At 32.6% G+C, this 19,755-nt stretch overlaps 1 protein-coding gene across 2 annotated transcripts; it reads left to right on the forward strand.

Annotated features, from left to right (window-relative positions):
* Positions 1-6,616: 6,616 nt before the first annotated feature.
* cbt (Kruppel like transcription factor cabut) lies at positions 6,617-15,552 on the forward strand. Of its 2 annotated transcripts, none has more exons than XM_073970415.1 (2): positions 6,617-7,228; positions 13,022-15,552. In XM_073970415.1, exons 1-2 carry the CDS (start codon positions 7,163-7,165, stop codon positions 14,711-14,713), a joined length of 1,758 nt encoding a protein of 585 aa, XP_073826516.1. In that variant the 5' UTR covers positions 6,617-7,162; the 3' UTR covers positions 14,714-15,552. The 2 variants fall into 2 exon arrangements, with proteins under 2 accessions (XP_073826516.1, XP_073826517.1); XM_073970416.1 differs by lacking the exon at positions 6,617-7,228 and adding an exon at positions 12,386-12,683.
* The last annotated feature ends 4,203 nt before the right edge of the window (positions 15,553-19,755 follow it).

Genomic DNA, 19,755 nt, shown 5'->3' on the forward strand with positions numbered 1-19,755 from the left:
CCGACTGCTACTATTTGCAACTCTTCATTTTATCGCCATTTTATTTTGAAGTAAAAAAGTCGTTTAGTTTGGATATCATTACATGGAACCTATACCAAAACGTGAAGCTATGCCTCCACTTTTTTTGGGAGAAGTTTTTTTGGCCACTGGTTACCCTAAATGCCAAGCTACAGCTAAGTCGGTCAGAAAAATTTGTTAAAAACTTTAAAATAAGTAAAATCGGACAATACCTATATATGGAGGCTAAACCAAAACGTGGATCTATGTCCCCAATTTTTGTGGAGAAGTTTTTTGACCTCAGGGAATCCGAAATGTCAAAATACAGTTGATTCGGCCAGAAAATTTAGCAAAGTTATTCAAAACGCCGAAAATCGGGCGGTACCGCTATATGGGATCTACACCAAAATGTGGGCCAATATAGACCATATTCCATAACATGGGGCCTACGGTCATAAAAAACATATGATCAAAATTTCAATAGTCTATCTTAACTAGTTTAAAAGTTATTAATTTTTCCCCGCTAGATTTGGATTTCACCCACAGTGAGTCGGCTCTCCTCGGTAGAAATATATCTAATGCAAAGTAGAACTCTTCTCTTCGAACTGTCACTAAAGGGGCGCTTGACAAGCTGTCGAAACGTTGCCAAATGTGTTTGAGGTTCTATCGGCTGCCTCAGTGATGTCTCAAAACGTAATTTTTTCTACCCGATCATGAACTCTTTGAAACTAGGCTAATTAGCTTTCTCATGATTCAGAGGTAATAAAATCGGGCGGTCTGCTGATTGGAGACAACTGTGGGGAGGTGCCAGGTGACGTCATTTGTCAGATCAGGTGTTTATATCTAGCGAACTATGGCACTCTCCGGTAATCTGGTAGGGGCGTCCTCATTGACCATGCAAAACGTAGAGCTATTAATCTGCTCAGCCAGCGCTATACCCCTCTAATCATTATCTAGGACCGAATGCAACAACTTATGATGAGCATTAAAGTGCCCTAAGACCAGTCGGTTATGGCCTTCCATTAATCGGCAGCTCTACCTCGGCAACTACACCTGCACCTGTCTGCTATCCGCATACATTCCATTCACGGGTCATTAAAGGCAGGCTCATGTGACCTATAGTCTGTATTGAACAGACTGGTGCAACTTCTGGTGCGATCCTTACTCTTTGAGGTTGATTTCTTGCGCCGCCACGACAATTATATTGGTGCTGAGTTTTCATGCAGCATTCCGTGATATGTTTGTTACCGCAGGCATTGCGGGATATGCTGCTTCAAAGACAGAAAAACGATATAACTACAAACATATGTATATGTTTATGCACGCTGAGGTGGCAGCCGCTCACGGGGACACTGATGTTGTGTGGATCCGGTTTGGATCAATCCGGTATCGAAAAACACACCGCCGTGGGAATGAACTCATTTCAGTTGGTGCCGGTAGGGATTATTTTGTGAAGCTTTTAGACCATTATCTTAGAAGGAATCCACCGATATGACCTATCTTCGAATTTGACCTAAATTTTGACAAAATATTACGATGTGCAAAGTTCGCCTGATCCATACGAGAGTTATCGTACGCATCTACCAGAATAACAGTCGGACGGACAGGGTTATTTCAATGGGACACAATTATCAAAGTTTTAAATCTTTGCCAATGAAAACATTTTGCCCCAATGAGGGATAGGTAATCGACTTTCAGTTAGTCGATTAATCGCCTTTTTGCAGTCAAGAATCGAATTTTTTTGGAGGAAAAACCGCATAATCGATTATCGTGGGATCGATTTTCGAGTTTGCCCAGTTTTAATGGTTTTTTTTTCTGTGGTTATGAACAAAGTTTAATGTCGAGTTTTAAGAAAACTGAAATAATCCTCAGACCAAAATCGAAAAGTCGAAAAATCGATTATTGCTTTCCATTACCTATCCCTAGCCCTATTCATGGACGGCGCACAGTGGTTCAGAATCGTTTTTCCCTGGTCAAAATTCTGTAACTTTTGAACGGATAGAATTATTTTCTCCTTTTTATTCGACAGATAACACAATCAGCTTTCCGGTTAATAAAGAAATTCGGTCTAGTAGATGCAGAGGAAGCCAATGTCAAAGTTAAACTTTTTAGTTTTTTTACTATTTTTCATCAAACTGCACATAGACACAAAAGTTGAACATTTGTGAGGGAGGTACCCTAAGGAGAGGGCCGATATGGGCCTTTTTAGAAGTTAAACTAAATTTGGACAAAATATTAGGAGATTCAAAGTTTGGACCAAATTGGATGTCCCGTTCAAGAGATATAGTGCACACCATTTTAGTGACATTTTGAAACATTGGGGGGAAGTGACGGAATTTGTGGACCGGTATTGCCCATCTTCATTCAAACTGAAACTATGTTTGGACAAAATATGACGAATGTCAAATTTTGGACCAAATCGGCCCACTACATATGGTACCATAGGGTTTTTTTTACACCTTTCGGGCTGTTTTCTCAAGAAGCATGACCTTGCCCTGACAAAACTTTTACCGTCGTAATAGAGGCAACGAATGCAAGTTGCTTCAACAAAAATCAATGTAATTCGAGAGCAGGTCTTAAAGTGAACTTATCCGAAATTTTGTGTGGGAGGTACCAGAAGGAGTAGACAAATATAGTCCATATTCAAACCTGATCTATATATTGTAGATATATTAGGATGTGCAGAGTATGGATTACATCGGTCACTCCCTTCAAGAGTTATCGCGCGCACAATTTTTCCGAACATTTTCGAACTTTTGTGAGGGAGATACCTGAAGGAGTGGACCGATATAGTTTATCTTCGAACTTAAACTATGTTTGGACAAAATATTACGAAGGCCAAATTTTGGACCGAATTGGCAGATTCGTTCGAGAATTATTTTGCGCTTCAACCAAAAACATGGGGTGTCATAGGGGGTTTGTTTCCACCTTTCAGGCTGTTTTCTCAGGAAGTATGCACTTGCCCCTGATGAAACTTGTATGGTCGTATGGGGGGCAGTGAATACAAGTTAATACAACAAAAACCACAGCGATTCGAGAACAGGTCCTAAACTGAACTTTTACGAAATTTTGTGTGGGAGGTACCCAAAGGAGTGGACCGATTGAGTCCATATTGAAACCTCATCTAAGTGTGGTAAAAATTTCACGATGCGCAATGTATGGACCAAATCAGTTACTCTCTTGAAGAGTTATGGTGCGCACAAATTTTCCGAATATTTTCGAACTTTTGTGGGAGAGTTCCGGTACCGGAAGGAGTAGACCGATATAACCATCTTGGAACATAAACTATGTTTGGACAAATTATTACGAAAGGCAAATTTTGGACCGAATCGGTTGATCCGTTCGAGAGTTATCGGGCGCACCAGCCAGACAGACAGACGACCGACATTGCCAAATCGACTCCAAATTGTCTGAAACACATTTCGTCCTAACATACTTGGGGTCCAAAAACCGTTATTTCTTTGCTGAGGGTATAAAAGGCTCAAAGCTGAAAATAATAACAAAGGATGTCATACCAAGTATTAAATACCTAAGAAATCCTTTTTGTTTAATAAAACTTTTCACTGTGAGATAGAAATCGATGTTGTTTGGTAATTTTTATTTTTTTTCTGAATTTACGAGATTATTGCTAATTTTATTTTATTAATTTTGAGTGAAGACACTAATGTAAAATTATAAAATAGAATAAAATCACTTTCATTAATAACTTCTTGCCGATCGCATTTTAAATGAAAGAAACTCAAGTTGGTACTTTTTACTGTGACTCACGGTATTTCTTTCTCCAGAAATTAGCAAAAATTACGTACAGTGACTGTCACTGAAAATAATGAAACCTGATATAAAAAATGTAAACGTTGATAACTTGGAAACGAGTTGAGATTTTTTAACAATTCAAACAACAAGTTTGTAGGCTGAAAAGTTGGCGAAAAAAAATTTTCCATTTACAGTACCGTTATACTAGGAGAGACACGAATATAGAAATCTGGATACGACGCAGAACTTAGATCCATTGATAGCTCAATGTCAATGGGTGATATGTAATTGGTATTTTGCCAGCCAAAACCGGATTGCTCTCCAACAACTTCTTAAATTAAGGAGTTATGATGCCGAAAAAGTCTGTCTAAATATTTGTTTAATTAAGTGCATTGAATATACATTCCTATACATAAGCGGAGAACTTTCCTCTCTAACACTTCTAATTCCTGCATAACCGTGGGAGAAATAGTGAACCTGATGGGAAAGGCGTATAATAATAGTACGGGTCTAATACATGTTTTGTATAACATCAATTTGGATTTAATTGGTTGTGATTTACTTTGAAGAAGCGTTCCAAACGATCCCTTTATAAGCCTTTCCCATAAGACTCCGTGCATGTTCATTAAATTTGACTAATTTATTAAATGTTACTCCCAAATACTTAATTCTATCCTTAAATGGTATTTCCGCACCATTTAAAAATAGTCTCAAGGATTTGTTTTCTGGCACGACCCACCTTTTGCATTTACCAGACGCGTTTCTTAAACAGATCGCTTCGCTCTTGGATGAGTTAATTTTTATCCCCCCTTCTGCATAATAATGATCAACTGTTGTTAAATGCTGTGAGACATAGGATAAGGCTTCCAAGGGAGATTTCGCATGGGCATATAATAAACAGTCGCCGGCATAAAGTACACCCAGAGAGTTATTAGTTTGATGTGGAAAATCATACATGTATATACTAAACAAATGAGGAACACCACTTGAAACCATACTCATATCAGAATTTAAATTACCGAGCTGGATAAAAAAATGTCTGTCAGTAAAGAAATTTTTGAAAATTTTCACAATATGAGTAGGGAAACCTATCTGTATCATTTTATATATAACACCGTCATGATAAGTGCGATCAAATGCCTTGTCGACATCCAGTGCAACGGCCACCGTGCATGATTTTTTCCTGAAATTTGTAATTATGTCATTATGGAATTTAGTTAATGCATCTAATTGAAAAAGTAAAATATATTCCTCTTGAATTTGAGAGTCCATTTTGCAGCGCAAAATTTTTTCAAAAGGTTTCCCTATATTAGATAATAAAGATATCGGTCTTATATTGTTTGTATCAGAACAATTATTTTACTTTTATTGGAATTATCTTTCCAATCTTCCAGACTTTAGGAATATATGAATTATTTAAGCAATTATTAAATAAAATAACTAAAGCATCGATTGGAAATTTGCGTATTAAAAAAAATTTTTTTTTGCTTATAGCTTATTTTTCAACTTCCAGTAGTCATGGAATAACTAGTTATTCTACCGGTCATAGAATAACTAGTAATTCAGTGCGACATGTTAAAATAATGGGTTAGTAGGGGAATTTGTAAGTAGTTACGGCTGCCAAAAATCCCTTAGAAACAATTCAAAAACAATTTTGTAGGCTGAAAAGTTGTCTCTATGATGACATAAAAATATGTTTTTCGTTTACAGTACCGTTATACTAAAATTTTACCTTTTCAAATATCCTTAGATTGTTTGTACGTACTCTGGACATAACCCTTAATGATTTTTCATAGTCATTTTATGGAAAATAGCTTCAGAAACTAGAAATTTCTAGCCGAATTGCCTACAAAGGGGCATTAATTACAATCATGCCAAAATTACGCCAGGGACATCATTTTCTATCGGAACAATGACAAAACTACTGAAAACGATAGGGAACAAATTATTCCACCATTCTGATTACTAAAATGGCAAAAAGCGAAAAATTTGGTAATTATTAATCGATTATTGGTGTGCATCATTTTCAATGCTCCATTTAAAAATGCCCTTGAACCACTGTGCGGCAATGTTGGTGGCGTCTTCTAGATTTTGGCTGTAAATTGTGGGTTTGACGAAAGAACTCTGGATTGTTGTCATCAATGTGGGCGCTTAAGCATAACTCCTAAATGTTTGTACTGAATTTGTGTTTAAAATTTCCCTGCCATAAATTAAACACAACCAATGTGTGATGTTTTCATTAGATTCAAATCAATACCCCCGCTGAACCTAAATAAAAATTAGCACCTTTTGGCAAAGAAATCGTCGTCATTTGTGTTTGTCTTTTAAGGTGAAATTGCAACAAACAAAACAACCAGAGATACCAAAAACCTTTAAAAAAAAAGTTGGCTGTAGTACAGAGGAATGTAAAAGTTAAGAAAGAAGAACCATCACGTCGAACATGACGACGACCCATTCATTCTACCATAAATCTCAAAACAATGACACTGGCTGCTCTCGGAAAGTGGTTTCGCTGCTCTCATTACACACCCCAAAACAAAGTCCGCAAAATTAACGACGGCTGGCTGGCCCCTATTTTTAATGCATACATGTGTGCAGCAACACAACACACACATGCATAGATGTTTATCGAAGTTTGTGGGGTTTTCGTGGTTGTTGTCGTTGGCTTGTCGTTTACGAAAAACACAACAAGCAGCGAGCGAGCCTTCTTTTTCAATGAGATTCCACTACTACAACAACAACTACTATGATGAACGGTCGTCGTATGCTTGACGTAAAGTTGTGTCGTCGTGACTCCCCTTTCTTAATAAGCAACAACAACAAAAGCACACAACAAACAAATATCTATGAGAAATCCAACCAACACAACACAGCAGAGACCAACAAGACACACAGATACAAAAATACAACGACTTTATATTGTGTGGTGTTTGGCGCTCACACCCCACAAAACATCAACAACAGAAGGCAAGGCAAAGCAAGCCAGCCAGCCAGACAAACTGTGCAAAGGCAACCTAACTTAACTTTTTGAAATGAAATTGTGATATGTTTTCATTCGTTTGTTGATTGTTCAACGGAACGGTTGTATCTCTCTATGCCCAGAGATTGATTTCAGTGTTTATAAAGAAGAAAGAAAACAAAATTTTAAAATTTCTTAAAAGAAGTAAAATAAATGAATTAACAATAAATTAAATTTATGCAAGAATCAAATGAAAAGTGTGAAAATCAAGCAAAGAACAAAGAATTTTGAGAAAAAGCTCTAGAAAAAAAGTTCTGTAAAGAAGTTACTACAAACAAAAAACCAAAACAGAAACAAAGTGTATTGAAAAGAAGCAAACTCCACAAAAACGGATTTAAAAACAACAAAATTACTACAAAAATTTGTGAAAATTCAGCAAATAACAATAAAAACATGGATATCACATTATTGCCCTCACCACCGGCCACACCGCCATTGTGCGAAAACAAAAATGAAAATGTAAGTAAAATTCAAATTCATATTTTTTTTAAAAATTAAAAAAGAATTTTGCAATTTGTGCGAAAAAATAAAAATTTCCCAGAAAGGGACACCTTTGTTTTTGCCAAATTTTTACAAAATCCTGACATTTCTGCAGTATTTTGGAGAAAATTGATTGTTCGAGTAGAAAAATTGAAAATTTCCCATTTGGGGAATTTTTTGTTTTTAGTAAATTTTCAATATTTGCAATGAGTAGTGTTTGAAACTATAGGAAGTTTCTAATTTTGAGTTGAAATAAAAATTTCCCCTGAAGGGAAATTTTTGTTTATGCCCATTTTTACACAATTCTGAGATTCATAAAGTTTTTAGGAAAAATATTGTTGTTTGGGTTGAGAAATGAAAAATTTCCCTTTTGGGAAATTTTAAGGGAATTTTTGTTTTTAGTGAATTACGAATATTTGCAAAGTGTAGAGTTTGAAAATTTGAAAAATTCCTAAATTGTAGTTGAAATTAATAATTTCCCATAGAGGGAAATTTTTGTTTTTGTGTAATTTTGCGAAGTTCTTGAATTTCTGGAGTTTTTAAGAGAAAAAAAGTTGTTTGGTGTGAAAAATGAAAAATTTCCCATTTGGGGAAATTTTGGTGTTTAGTGAAAATTTGAAATGTAAGGAGAAATGTAATGGATTTGAAAACTACGGCAGTTATAGGTTTAGAAATGTGCAAATAGCTGGTATTGTTGTTGTAAAATTAATTAGTGATGTTGCTAAATGAAGGTTTGTCACATCTAGGTCAAATGTAGACCTAGGTCACCACAGTCTAAGGTCACAGCATAAGGAAACAGGTGTTTTAAAAATTTCTAAATCTTTGTTAAAAAAAATATAATTTAATTGAAAAAAAAAAAAATAAATCAATTTTTTAGACAATTGGAAAAAAATTTCATAAAATTTTGGTGTAAAAAAAAAATAAAAATTTCTTAATATTGAAAATTGTTATTCAAAATGTCCCTAATTATGTAAAATCCTTATATTTGGCCATATCATAATGACAAAATTCCCTTTTTATTAAAAAATAAAATTCCCCTCAATATTTTTTAGGTTTTTTTAGAAAAAAATCAATTTGTGAAATTCACACAAATTTAGTTTAATAAATCACAAATTTCATGATATCACATTATTGCCCTCACCACCGGCCACACCGCCATTGTGCGAAAACAAAAATGAAAATGTAAGTAAAATTCAAATTCATTTTTTTTTAAGAAATTAGAAAAAAATGCAATTTGTGCGAAAAATAAAAATTTCCCAAAAAGGAATACCTTTGTTTTTGCCAATTTTTACAAAATCCTGACATTTCTGGAGGATTTTGGAGAAAATTGATTGTTCGAGTAGAAAAATTGAAAATTTCCCATTTGGGGAATTTTTTGTTTTTAGTAAATTTTCAATATTTGCAATGAGTAGTGTTTGAAACTATAGGAAGTTTCTAATTTTGAGTTGAAATAAAAATTTCCCCTGAAGGGAAATTTTTGTTTATGCCCATTTTTACACAATTCTGAGATTCATAGAGTTTTTAGGAAAAAAAAATTGTTGTTTGGGTTGAAAAATGAAAAATTTCCCTTTTGGGAAATTTTATGGGAATTTTTGTTTTTAGAGATTTATGATTATTTGCAAAGTGTAGAGTTTGAAAATTTGAAAAATTCCTAAATTGTAGTTGAAATTAACAATTTCCCATAGAGGGAAATTTTTGTTTTTATGCAATTTTGCGAAGTTCTTGAATTTCTAGAGTTTTTAAGAGAAAATAAATTGTTTTGTGTAAAAAATTAAAAATTTCCCTTTTGGGGAAATTTTGGTGTTAAGTGAAAATTTGAAATGTTGTAAGAAGAAATGTAATGGATTTGAAAACTACGAGAGTTATGGGTGTAGAAATGTACGAATAGCTGGTATTGTTGTTGTTGTAAAATGAAGGTTTGTCACTTCTAGGTCAATTGTAGACCTAGGTCACCACAGTCTAAGGTCACAGCATAAGGAAACAGGTGTTTTAAAAATTTCTAAATTTTTGTTAAAAAAAAAACACTATTTCAATTGAAAAAAATAACTCAATTTTTTAGGCAATGGAAGAAAATTTCATAAAAATTTGGTTTAAAAAAAAATATTAAAAAATTTCAGAATATTGAAAATTGCTATTCAAAAATCCGTGTAAAATCCTAATATTTGGCCATATTTCAATGACAAAATTCCCTTTTTATTAAAAAAAATAAAATTCCCCTCAATATTTTTTTAATATGGGAAATTTTTAGTTGTTTGTTTTAGAAAAACATCAATTTGGGAAATTCATAGAAATTTAGTTAAAAAAATCACAAATTTCATAATATTAAAAATTGCTGTTCAAAGCGTTCCAAAATCATATAAAAAATTCAAATGTTCAACAATATCCCAATGACAATTTTCATTTTTTTTAAATAAAATTCAATATTTTTCAAAAGCCGAATTTTTAATTTTGTTTTTACGAAAATATGACCCAGCAACATTTTCAAAATATTATGCCTGTCTGCGTACTCGATAATTTGTAATAATTATTACAAATGTTTTAAAATTTGAAAAGTTGGTGAAAAATTGTTTCAACAACATTTAGTAAGTAAAAAGACACACCAATTGAAAATTATGAATTAGGAAATATTTCGTAATATTGAAAAATTACCATTCATGGTTTTAACTTTTAATTTAATATTCAACAATATGACAAATTTCACAAATAGAATTCCCCTTAATAAGTATTTTCCAAAACTTTTGTTGTTTTTTTGTCCAAACATGACTCAGTAATCATAATAGACTCTATAATTAACAAACCTGTTGAAATTTACGCATAATGGTAAATTTCCAAATTTTCAAATCTTGCTTTATAACTCAAAACAAAGTGTCAATTTTTTTCAAAAATTAAAAAAATATGATTTTTTTCAGAGGAACATTTTTAAATTTTAGAGACATTTCAGTTAAAGACTTAAAAATTAAATTATTATTTTTGATTTTTCGACCTTTTTGTTGTTAATATTTGAAATATTTTTTTAAATACCTAGGTACTAACAAATTAAATATTTCTTTATTAAATTAAATTTTCTTTTCTTAAAAAAGGTCATATGAAATGGGTACTTCAGCGGTATAAATTACAATTTTTAGTGAAATGTTTGTAAAATTAAAACAAAATAGGTATTTAAAATTATATTTATTTATTTTTAATTCATTAATTGATCCCTTAAAAACTGATTTTTTCAATTTGTTTGTGGAAACTTCTTAAAATTAATTTGGGATATTTTATTTTCTTAATTAAATAAGTTTATAAAATTAAAATTCCAGCAAAAAATAAAACTGGAAACTTCTTAAAATTAATTTGGTATATTATTTTCTTAATTTAATAAGTTTATTAAATTAAAATTCCCAGCAAACAATAATTTGTGTTTTTTATGGGACATTTTATCTCAAAAAAAAATCACAATCTCTCTGAAAACAATACATTTTTTACAATGACCTGCAATATTTTTTAATAAAATGCCAGTGGTTTATAAATATAACAACAACAAAATGTCTAGCAGACACGTTCCAAGATACGAAAAACCAGTAACAACAACAGCAGCAGCGAAATCGCCTATTTTTTATTACTTGCGATGTCGCACCCTCAAAATCATCTCCTATGACGAATCACACACACCAACCATCATTGTCGTATAATATATGAGTAAAAAAAATTATAAAAAAAATTATAATCAAATAACATTGCATATTTTTTATTTAAATTATTTCATTATAATAACTCTGACTGTATCTTTGCTTTGTTGTTTTTTCTGTTTTTCTTTATTATTATTACCCATTTTTTTGGTGTTACCTATAAATATTTTGCCTTGTCTCTTTCTAACTGGCAAAAAATTTGAAAACAAATGTTTTCCATCTCTTTCTAACACATTGGCCACAATGTGATCACGCAGTAATCATTCGTCTATCAGCTGGTGTTCACGTGAACACTGAATGGAACCATGAAGTGGATGAGTGATACAATAAAAAAAAACAACAGCAACACCAGTATAAAGTACAACAGACGACGCCACCAGACATCATTTGTATACATTTATGTATACGAACGAATGAACGACCTAAACCCCACACAACACAAACAACAACAACAACCATACACACGAATGCCCCCAATACTACTCTCACAGCAGTCACAGAAATACAAAAACAAATGGCTGAGTAGTAAATCAACACAGAGCACACGAAGGGGGGAGAGTATGTGCCTCTGTACTTCGTAGTATTATTACGAATGAACCAAGTTGGGGGTATGTTCGTTCCGTTGGGGTTTTTTCTTGATTCGTTTAGTGAGAGAGGGAGAAAATAAACCCCCTTTTATTCGTATGAAATTTAGAGAAACAAAACAACAACGCCAACAGTGATTTTATAGTGGATTTTTTTCTTCTTCTTATTAGAAAAAAACCTGACTAGGTTGTTGTGGGTATTTTCTTGTTGTTGTGTTGACGTAGTTAATTTTTATTTTGTTGGGTATCTTGTGTTTGGTATTTCTGCAAGCCTAATATTTCAAAAAAGAGGGAGTATCTTGTGCATGTGTTTTTTGTTGTTGGTGGTTAAGAAAAATGGCGCGCAATTTTCGTTGTTGTATTTTTAGCCTCTATCCATAGATTTGATATCATCCACCACACATGAAACCGGATGGACGACCAGACCAGCCTGTTTTATGGAATAAACATTCCAACATTCTTCATGCGGTCGTTTCCAGTTTTGTTGGCTGTTTGTTGCTCTCTCCCCGATTAGATGTTAAAAATAAACATTCTTACTTTTTTTGTTGGTGGTGGCCATGCCATCCATCATATGACGTATTCAGACCTTTGAAACAGACCCACCATCAATGACAACAACACCAACGAACGATGGCATCACACAAAAATCATGCAGTGAACGCGTGCTTGCTTGCCAAAGCAGGCACAATTGGACTTATTGTTGTTGTGTTATGGTTATTTGGTTCAGTGCAAATGTATAAATTTTTTTCTATTATGAGAGAAGAGAATCGCCTCGTATTTTTTATGGGGGCACATGTTTCTCTCACTCTCCGTGTGTTTGCCGTACGATTTTAACGTAATTTTGTGATGAAATGAATCCCTCCTGATTGTACTGAGCGCCTGGTTAGTTGTGCATTGTACGTATTTATTTGACAGTGTCATCATGTTGTGAATGAAATGAATCAAACCGAACAAATTGAATAATGAAACTGCCTGTCTGCCTGACTAGGTAATGACATAGAATTTTAGCTAAAAATGCAAACAAAATAGTTGTGCATTAGGTTGGCTGTTAGTAAAGGCAACAACCAATTTAGTTGGGACACATCAGTCACCAATAAAGTGAAATACGGTACGCAATACTGTACAGTACTATTAGATGGAAATGAATAGAGACAGATTTCCCGCAATAAAGACAATTTGGTAAATTGAATGAAACAAATTAAAAAATTATGAAAATTTAAAAAAAATAAATTTTAAAATTAATTTGTTAATTTTTATAAAATTAGAAAAATAATTAAAGAAATGAAGAACAAAAATTACAAAAATAATTTAGTTTTTACTAAAGAAAAATTTAACTCAAAATTTATTAAAAAAAAATTTTAGAAAACATTTGAAAAACTGTAATTCCTTAAAATTTTCATAAATACTAAATATTTTCCTAAAAATGTGGAAAATATTTTAAATTTATAATATATTACAATTTTTAACATTTTTTCAATTTGTATTTATAAAAATTTTCTTTTTTCTTCTCTTTGCAGAACACCCACAACACAGTTTCCCATAACTTGGATGACAAACTATTAAAAGCCAAACTTCAATTACAATTGGATCAGCAGCAACAAAAACTCCACAAATCATCAAATGGCTGTTTAATAACACCACAACCCTCAGATACTGAAGATGATGCTGCAGATTGCGGCAAACCACCAGCAGTGAAAAAACAAAAATTGGAAATACCCACACCGGCCACAACACCCAATCTATTGGGACTCCAACAGCAACAACAACAAAGAGCCAGTGTCATCATGCATGTCAATAGTTCTGGCATTTGTTCAGCAATTGATGAAAATTCCTGTTCATCAACCATATCGAGTATCTCACAAACACCCTCCATACAATCTACAATATCCTGCGCCTCATCATCCTGCTCCACCTCCGGTTTATCCACATCATCAATTGATGATGACAGTAATTCGGAAACAAATGTATGGCGTAGTTTAAAATTTAAAATGAATCGTAAGCGTACAGCCACAGAGATTACAGACTTTAATTCAGACTCTGAATTAACCCAAGATGTTGTTAAAACATCAATGGCGACGAACGCCGCCACCACCACAACGTTGGGGGAAGAAGTTAAAGAAGTCATTACCACCACCTGCTACTCCTCAACCTCACCCTTAACACATGGAGAACAACAAGAAGTATTAGAAACCAAAAATCCAGTTGAAAATAATTCCCAACAAAATAATGAACAACAATTCCGTTTCACATTGCCAAATGCAAGTCCCATGGCTGGGCCAACAGCCAACCAACAAAATATTACAGCCCTGCAGTATCAAGTTATAGCACCCAAGAGCACCAATTATTTGGTGTCGTCTGCTTCTGATGCAAGTCCTGTAACTGCTCACCAGTTTTTGCTGCTAAATCCCAATGTCTTATTGCAAAGTTTAAGCAGTAACAATAACAACACCCGCCCTTTGAATTCCACAATTATTCCTGCCGCCGCCGCCTCTGTAACTCCTAATACAACACAAACTACAACATCCGCCGCCGCTCCTACTGCTCCCAGTGCTGCTTCAGCTGAACGTAAACGCATTTATGAATGCAATCACCCAGATTGCGGCAAAAACTATTTCAAATCCAGCCATTTGAAGGCCCATCAACGTGTCCACACTGGAGAAAGACCTTTCATTTGTAAGTGGGAAAATTGTGATAAACGCTTTTCTCGATCCGATGAACTATCACGTCACAAGAGGACCCACACCGGAGAAAAGAAATTTGTGTGCCACGTTTGCGACAAGAAGTTTATGCGCAGTGACCACTTGTCCAAACATGTTAAGAGGCATGCCTCCAAACGTCAACAGGAAAGTAATAGGAATGCTAGCAGCAGCAACACCAATCATATGACTGCTCCAACGGCAGCAACAACACTAGCTGCCAACAGCAGCAGCCTAATTGTGGAACCATCTCCCATGGGAACGGCAAATATGCTGAAACATTTAAGACCTATTGCACCAGCAACCGCTTGCAACACTACCAGCACCAACAACAACAATCATGTCTATCATCCAAACGCCAATACAGTACAAATTACCAAACCAAATGTTGCAGTGGCGTCAGCAGCGGCTGCTTCCACTATGCAAGTGCAAATCTGTAATGCCTCGGACTTGCTAAGTTTACAGCAACAGGTTACAGCTGTAAATTTTGCCCAAATGATACCGCAGCAGTAAATTCAAATCATTAACCCCCATTTCAAAACTTTTTTAAAAGAAAATCTCATTTCAAAAATGGAAATTATTTAAGAAGTACTGGATTAGGGTTTTCAAACAATCATAGTTTATCAATTTAAAGAAGACGACCAAAAAAGAGGAAGAAAATTTTAAAAAATGTCATTCCATTATAAGGTGTCGTAACGGTTATAAGGAACTTTTGTGGAATTCAAAATTACAAATTTTAAAATTTAAGATAGTATTTTCACAATTTGTCTCCTTTGGAGACAAAATGCTAAAATTTGGAAAAATTCCTTTATAAGAAACTGTTTCTTATAAGCGATTTTTACTATAAATGAACAAATTAACTCGGATTTTTGAAAAGTATTACTTAAATTAATCAAAACAGAATATTTAACAAATTTAAATCAATTCATAGCCGTTTTCCAATTCTAAAATTAAAAAGAAATAATTTTCAAAAATATATCCTAAAAGAAATCTTATATGAAATATCAAAAAATACACATTGGAATTGGGTATAATGCAAGCTAAAATAAAAAAAAATATTGGAATTGGTTTAAATTCGTTTATAAGCAAATGTTGCTAATAAACGTTTTTAACTTTAAAAAACAATCAGAAAAACTTAATTATGAAAATACTAATTAAAATCAAGAAATTTGAAATTGAAAATTTGAAATTTTAGTCAAGCATTATAATCAATTTCGTAAGACACACCCTCAAAAAAACACAAAACTGTATTCCTTATTCTTCCTTTTTTAAGTTGTTGGTAATATAGAAGAAAAAAACCTAAAATGGCTTAGTATTCTCTTTGTAATACTTATTTAATTTTAAAAAACAAATATATATATTTATATCAATATCTCTCTCCCCCACACATATTATCACACTAAAGCAAACAAACTCATAGACCCTTTTTTTAAATCTTTTCCTATCCCCTTCAGCCATTTTGTTATCGTTATTGTTTTTATATATTATTACAAAAATAAAAACAAAATCATTTTTAAATCTATAAAAATTAGTATATATAACTTTATATATAACAAATGTAAACTGTGATATTTAAGTTTTTTGTTTTTATTTTTTATTTTTTTTCTCATTCTTAAGAAAGATAAAAAGCTTGTATAAAAAAGTATCTTTATAATAAATATTTAATTTATTTTATATATTTACCTAAAAATTATATCTCTCCCTTATCAATTAAATGAAAATATTGTATAAATACACTCTTTTTCACCTAAATATTTTATTGTAAAACAACCAAACAAAAATATTGTAAATTAAAAAACACATCTCTTGAAAAGAAGCAAATGAGCAAAAAAAAAAATAATAATGCAAAAAAGGATTTTAATCCATTACTTGAAAAGAAAGAAAAAGAAGAAGAAAAAGAAAAACAAAACTATCCAACAAAAACAATAAAACAAAATATATATTTTCCAATTCATTCTAAACCTAAATCATTTTATGGTGTTTTTATTTTCACAAAGGGGATGGGATGATGGGGATGAAACAAATAAAGGGGTGAAAGGGGTTTTTTTTTAAAGATTTTAGGCCTCAAAACGTGGATTTTTAACAATTTTTGGAAACAACAACATTTTTGCAAACAATCAAAGATGCCAAAAACTTGGGTTTTTCGAAGATTGTTGAAAACAACCAAAGAGGTCACAAAACTTGGATTTTTTAAAGATTTTTAGCAACAATCAAAGAGGCCACAAAACGCGGATTTTTAGCAACAATCAAAGAGACCACAAAACGTGGATTTTTTTAAAGATTTTTAGCAACAACCAAAGAGGCCACAAGACGTGATTTTTTTAAAGATTTTTAGCAACAACCAAAGAGGTCACAAAACGTGGATTTTTTAAAGATTTTTAGCAACAATTAAAGAGGTCACAAAACGTGGATTTTTTAAAGATTTTTAGCAACAATTAAAGAGGTCACAAAACGTGGATTTTTTAAAGATTTTTAGCAACAATTAAAGAGGCCACAAAACGCGGATTTTTTAAAGATTTTTAGCAACAACCAAAAGAACCAAAGGAACCACAAAACGTGGATTTTTAAAGATTTTTGGCAACAACCAAAGGAACCACAAAACGTGGATTTTTTAAAGATTTTTGGAAACAACCAAAGGGGCCACAAAACGTGGATTTTTAAAGATTTTTAGCAACAGCCAAAGAGGTCACAAAACGTGGATTTTTAAGGATTTTTAGCAACAACAAAAGAGGCCACAAAACGTGGATTTTTTTAGGATTTTTAGCAACAACCAAAGAGACCACAAAACGTGGATTTTTTTAAAGATTTTTTGCAACAACCAAAGAGACCACAAAACGTGGATTTTTTAAAGATTTTTAGCAACAACCAAAGGAACCACAAAACGTGGATTTTTAAAGATTTTTAGCAACAACCAAAGGAACCACAAAACGTGGATTTTTTAAAGATTTTTAGCAACAACCAAAGGAACCACAAAACGTGGATTTTTTAAAGATTTTTAGCAACAACCAAAGGAACCACAAAACCTGGAATTTTTAAAGATTTTTAGCAACAACCAAAGGAACCACAAAACCTGGATTTTTTAAAGATTTTTAGCAACAACCAAAGGAACCACAAAACGTGGATTTTTTAAAGATTTTTAGCAACAACCAAAGGAACCACAAAACGTGGATTTTTTTAAAGATTTTTAGCAACAACCAAAAGAACCACAAAACGTGGATTTTTAAAGATTTTTAGCAACAACCAAAGGAACCACAAAACGTGGATTTTTTAAAGATTTTTAGCAACAACCAAAGGAACCACAAAACGTGGATTTTTTTAAAGATTTTTAGCAACAACCAAAGGAACCACAAAACGTGTATTTTTTAAAGATTTTTAGCAACAACCAAAAGAACCACAGAACGTGGAATTTTTAAGGATTTTTAGCAACAACCAAAGAGGCCATAAAACGTGGATTTTTTTAAAGATTTTTAGCAACAATCAAAGAGGCCACAAAATCTGGATTTTTTAATGATTTTTAGCAACAACCAAAGGAACCACAAAACGTGGATTTTTTAAAGATTTTTAGCAACAACCAAAGGAACCACAAAACGTGGATTTTTTTAAAGATTTTTAGCAACAACCAAAAGAACCACAAAACGTGGATTTTTTTAAAGATTTTTAGCAACAACCAAAAGAACCACAAAACGTGGATTTTTTAAAGATTTTTAGCAACAACCAAAGGAACCACAAAACGTGGATTTTTTAAAGATTTTTAGCAACAACCAAAGGAACCACAAAACGTGGATTTTTTTAAAGATTTTTAGCAACAACCAAAGGAACCACAAAACGTGTATTTTTTAAAGATTTTTAGCAACAACCAAAAGAACCACAGAACGTGGAATTTTTAAGGATTTTTAGCAACAACCAAAGAGGCCATAAAACGTGGATTTTTTTAAAGATTTTTAGCAACAATCAAAGAGGCCACAAAATCTGGATTTTTTAATGATTTTTAGCAACAACCAAAGGAACCACAAAACGTGGATTTTTTAAAGATTTTTAGCAACAACCAAAGGAACCACAAAACGTGGATTTTTTTAAAGATTTTTAGCAACAACCAAAGGAACCACAAAACGTGTATTTTTTAAAGATTTTTAGCAACAACCAAAAGAACCACAGAACGTGGAATTTTTAAGGATTTTTAGCAACAACCAAAGAGGCCATAAAACGTGGATTTTTTTAAAGATTTTTAGCAACAATCAAAGAGGCCACAAAATCTGGATTTTTTAATGATTTTTAGCAACAACCAAAGGAACCACAAAACGTGGATTTTTTAAAGATTTTTAGCAACAACCAAAGGAACCACAAAACGTGGATTTTTTTAAAGATTTTTAGCAACAACCAAAAGAACCACAAAACGTGGATTTTTTTAAAGATTTTTAGCAACAACCAAAAGAACCACAAAACGTGGATTTTTTAAAGATTTTTAGCAACAACCAAAGGAACCACAAAACGTGGATTTTTTAAAGATTTTTAGCAACAACCAAAGGAACCACAAAACGTGGATTTTTTTAAAGATTTTTAGCAACAACCAAAGGAACCACAAAACGTGTATTTTTTAAAGATTTTTAGCAACAACCAAAAGAACCACAGAACGTGGAATTTTTAAGGATTTTTAGCAACAACCAAAGAGGCCATAAAACGTGGATTTTTTAAAGATTAGCAACAACCAAAGGAACCACAAAACGTGGATTTTTTTAAAGATTTTTAGCAACAACCAAAGGAACCACAAAACGTGTATTTTTTAAAGATTTTTAGCAACAACCAAAAGAACCACAGAACGTGGAATTTTTAAGGATTTTTAGCAACAACCAAAGAGGCCATAAAACGTGGATTTTTTTAAAGATTTTTAGCAACAATCAAAGAGGCCACAAAATCTGGATTTTTTAATGATTTTTAGCAACAACCAAAGGAACCACAAAACGTGGATTTTTTAAAGATTTTTAGCAACAACCAAAGGAACCACAAAACGTGGATTTTTTTAAAGATTTTTAGCAACAACCAAAAGAACCACAAAACGTGGATTTTTTTAAAGATTTTTAGCAACAACCAAAAGAACCACAAAACGTGGATTTTTTAAAGATTTTTAGCAACAACCAAAGGAACCACAAAACGTGGATTTTTTTAAAGATTTTTAGCAACAACCAAAGGAACCACAAAACGTGGATTTTTTTAAAGATTTTTAGCAACAACCAAAAGAACCACAAAACGTGGATTTTTTAAAGATTTTTAGCAACAACCAAAGGAACCACAAAACGTGGATTTTTAAAGATTTTTAGCAACAACCAAAGGAACCACAAAACGTGGATTTTTTAAAGATTTTTAGCAACAACCAAAGGAACCACAAAACGTGGATTTTTTAAAGATTTTTAGCAACAACAAAACGAACCACAAAACCTGGATTTTTTAAAGATTTTTAGCAACAACCAAAGGAACCACAAAACCTGGATTTTTTAAAGATTTTTAGCAACAACCAAAGGAACCACAAAACGTGGATTTTTTTAAAGATTTTTAGCAAC

This window comes from Musca autumnalis, unplaced genomic scaffold (assembly GCF_047663935.1).
Source record: "Musca autumnalis isolate F117 unplaced genomic scaffold, ASM4766393v1 scaffold_2, whole genome shotgun sequence".
Taxonomy (NCBI): domain Eukaryota; kingdom Metazoa; phylum Arthropoda; class Insecta; order Diptera; family Muscidae; genus Musca; species Musca autumnalis.